At 38.8% G+C, this 2,516-nt stretch overlaps 1 protein-coding gene across 1 annotated transcript; it reads right to left on the reverse strand.

The window, feature by feature from the left end:
* Positions 1-758: 758 nt before the first annotated feature.
* LOC144304923 (thymosin beta-4-like) lies at positions 759-1,172 on the reverse strand. The gene has a single exon (XM_077883567.1). The coding sequence runs from the start codon at positions 1,166-1,168 to the stop codon at positions 1,034-1,036; it is 135 nt and encodes a 44-aa protein (XP_077739693.1). The 5' UTR covers positions 1,169-1,172; the 3' UTR covers positions 759-1,033.
* Between the last annotated feature and the right edge of the window lie 1,344 nt (positions 1,173-2,516).

The raw sequence follows: 2,516 nt of genomic DNA on the forward strand, positions 1-2,516 counted from the left end.
TGGGAGTGTTAAGGAAATTAGATCTGGAGCAATCACTATAACATTTCCAACTAGCTAAGGACACGTTTCTGAAAGAATTATGATTTAGGGATCTGGTTAGCCAGAAGGGTTTGGGGGATAGGGCACACTTTCCAGGCATTCCAGGCAGAGGGTAGCTGTGATAGGCACATTAATGGCCACTCAAAGAAGTTCACGTCCTCATTCCTACAACCTGTAAATATATTTCATTACATAGCAAGGAAGAATTTAGGTTGCAGATGAAATTAACGTTGTTAATCAGCTGACTTTAAGAGACAGAGATTATTCTGGATTATCCTGGTGGGTCTCATCTGAAGTCAAAAGGTCCTTTAAAGTAGAGGAAGGCAGAAGAGGAAGTCAGCAAAGATCTGAAGATGCTATGCTGCTGGTTTTGAAGATGGAGGTAGGGGCTATGAACCAAGGAATGCAGGCAGCCTCTAGAAGCTGGAATAGGCAAGGAAGCCGATTCTCCCCTAGAGCCTCCAGGAAAGAAGGTTCAAGCTCTGCTGAAACCTTGACTGTATCCCACAAAGAGTCATTTTGGACTTCTGACCTGCCGATCTATAAGATAGTAAGTTTGCGGGTTTTTTTTTATTATTATTATTTTGGTTTTAAAACTTTTAATTTGCAAATGAAAAATGTTTTTCCAGTAAAATAATTTGAACAAAAATGTGGCACTCTGGTTAAACCACATTTTACAGCTTTCAGGGCACCTTAGGCCAGCTTGGTTTTTGCTTGGATTTTGCTCACTGTTGTCCCACCTAGCTCCTTCTTTCACCAGTATGCAGGAACTTTTCCTTCCCTGCCAGTCAGACAGGCAGATGGGAGAGGCACAAGCTGTGGTTGTCAGTAGTTCTTTGATGTGAAGAGGGGCAGCACAGTCATTTACACTTGATCTAACCTCTTTGCATCTTATAAAGTTAAACAGCTAGGAGGAGGAATACATACTGAGAGAAGCAAAACAAGAAGTCAATGCTTGTGGAATATATAGTGCATATGGGTGGCACATGCCTCATCACGATTCACTGGCTTGCTTCTCCTGTTCAGTTGTTTCTTTTGAAGGCAGTGGATTTGTGTCTTGCATTTCTGTCTTCTTCAATTTTGATTTATTGAATTTCTCTATCTTAGGCATATCAGGTTTGTCAGACATGGTTGCAGAGAAAGTAGAGCGAGGTGCATGAGCTAGCAAAGTCTAGTCTGTGCAGTGGCCATCAAATCTAATTCGTGTTGTTTTAAGTCAGATGGCTGGGATGGTCTAATGGATGAAAGACAGAGTCAGTTTTCTTCTGGGATAGACAGAAGCTCTTTGGAAATAGAGGAGGCCATGGACTCAAGATGTTATTATTATCTCTTGTTAATTTTAAAAACTTTTTATTTTGGATAATTTCAGACTTTTAGAAAAGTTACAGAAATAGTGTAAAAAATTCCTGTGTATTCACAAGATAACATTTTAACATATTTGCTTGATCATTTTTTTCTGTATATATTAATAAATATATAAATAAAACATTTTAAATACATAATATACTCTATAAATACAATAAATATTCTCTAATATTTCACTATGTGTGTTTATATATTATGTATGTATATATAATTTTCTTTTTGAATTGTTTGAAAGTAAACTCCCCCAACACCTCATTGTGTGATACTTGAAAAACAGCACCCTTATACAGTGATCAAAATCAAGAAATTAAAATAACACAACACTGTTAGCCAATCTAAAAGCTTATTTAAGGGGTGACTGGGTGGCTCAGTGGTTGAGCGTCTGCCTTTGGCTCAGGTTGTGACCCTGGGGTCCTGGAATTGAGTTCCCATCAGGCTCCCTACTGGGAGCCTGCTTCTCTCTCTGCCTATGTCTCTGCCTCTCTCTCTCTCTGTGTCTCTCATGAATAAATAAATAAACTCTTAAAAAAAAATAAAAGCTTATTTAAATGTTGACAGCTGCCCCATTAATGTCCTTCACAGCAAAGACAATTTTTCTTTCAGATCCAGGATCTGACCCAGGATCACATGTTGCTTTTGAATCCCATATCATTTGTCTCCTTCCAGTCTGTCTCCGTGTTTCATGATTTCCACATTTTAAAGAGTACAGGCCAGTCATTTTGTAGACTGTCCTTTAGTACAGTTTTATGCAATAAATGCTCTTGCATGATTAAGATTCAGGTTATGCATTTTTGGCAGGAGTCCTTAGCAATGGTACTGTGTCCTTCTCTGTACATCGTATCAGGAGGTACTTGTTTAAGATAATGTTTGCCAGGTTACTTAGCTGAAAAGTTACTATCATCCTCTTTGTGTTTAATAAGTATCTTGTGGGGGAGATATTTGAGCCAATTCAAGTGTCTTGTTTCTTTTTTTTTTTAATATTTTATTTATTTGTGTCTCATGAGAGACACACAGAGAGAGGCAAAGACACAGGCAGAGGGAGAAGCAGGCTCCATGCAGGGAGCCTGATGTGGGACTTAATCCAGGGACTCCAGGATCACACCCTGAGCCAA

The sequence above is a fragment of the Canis aureus genome, chromosome 3, assembly GCF_053574225.1.
Source record: "Canis aureus isolate CA01 chromosome 3, VMU_Caureus_v.1.0, whole genome shotgun sequence".
In the NCBI taxonomy this organism is placed as follows: Eukaryota; Metazoa; Chordata; class Mammalia; order Carnivora; family Canidae; genus Canis; species Canis aureus.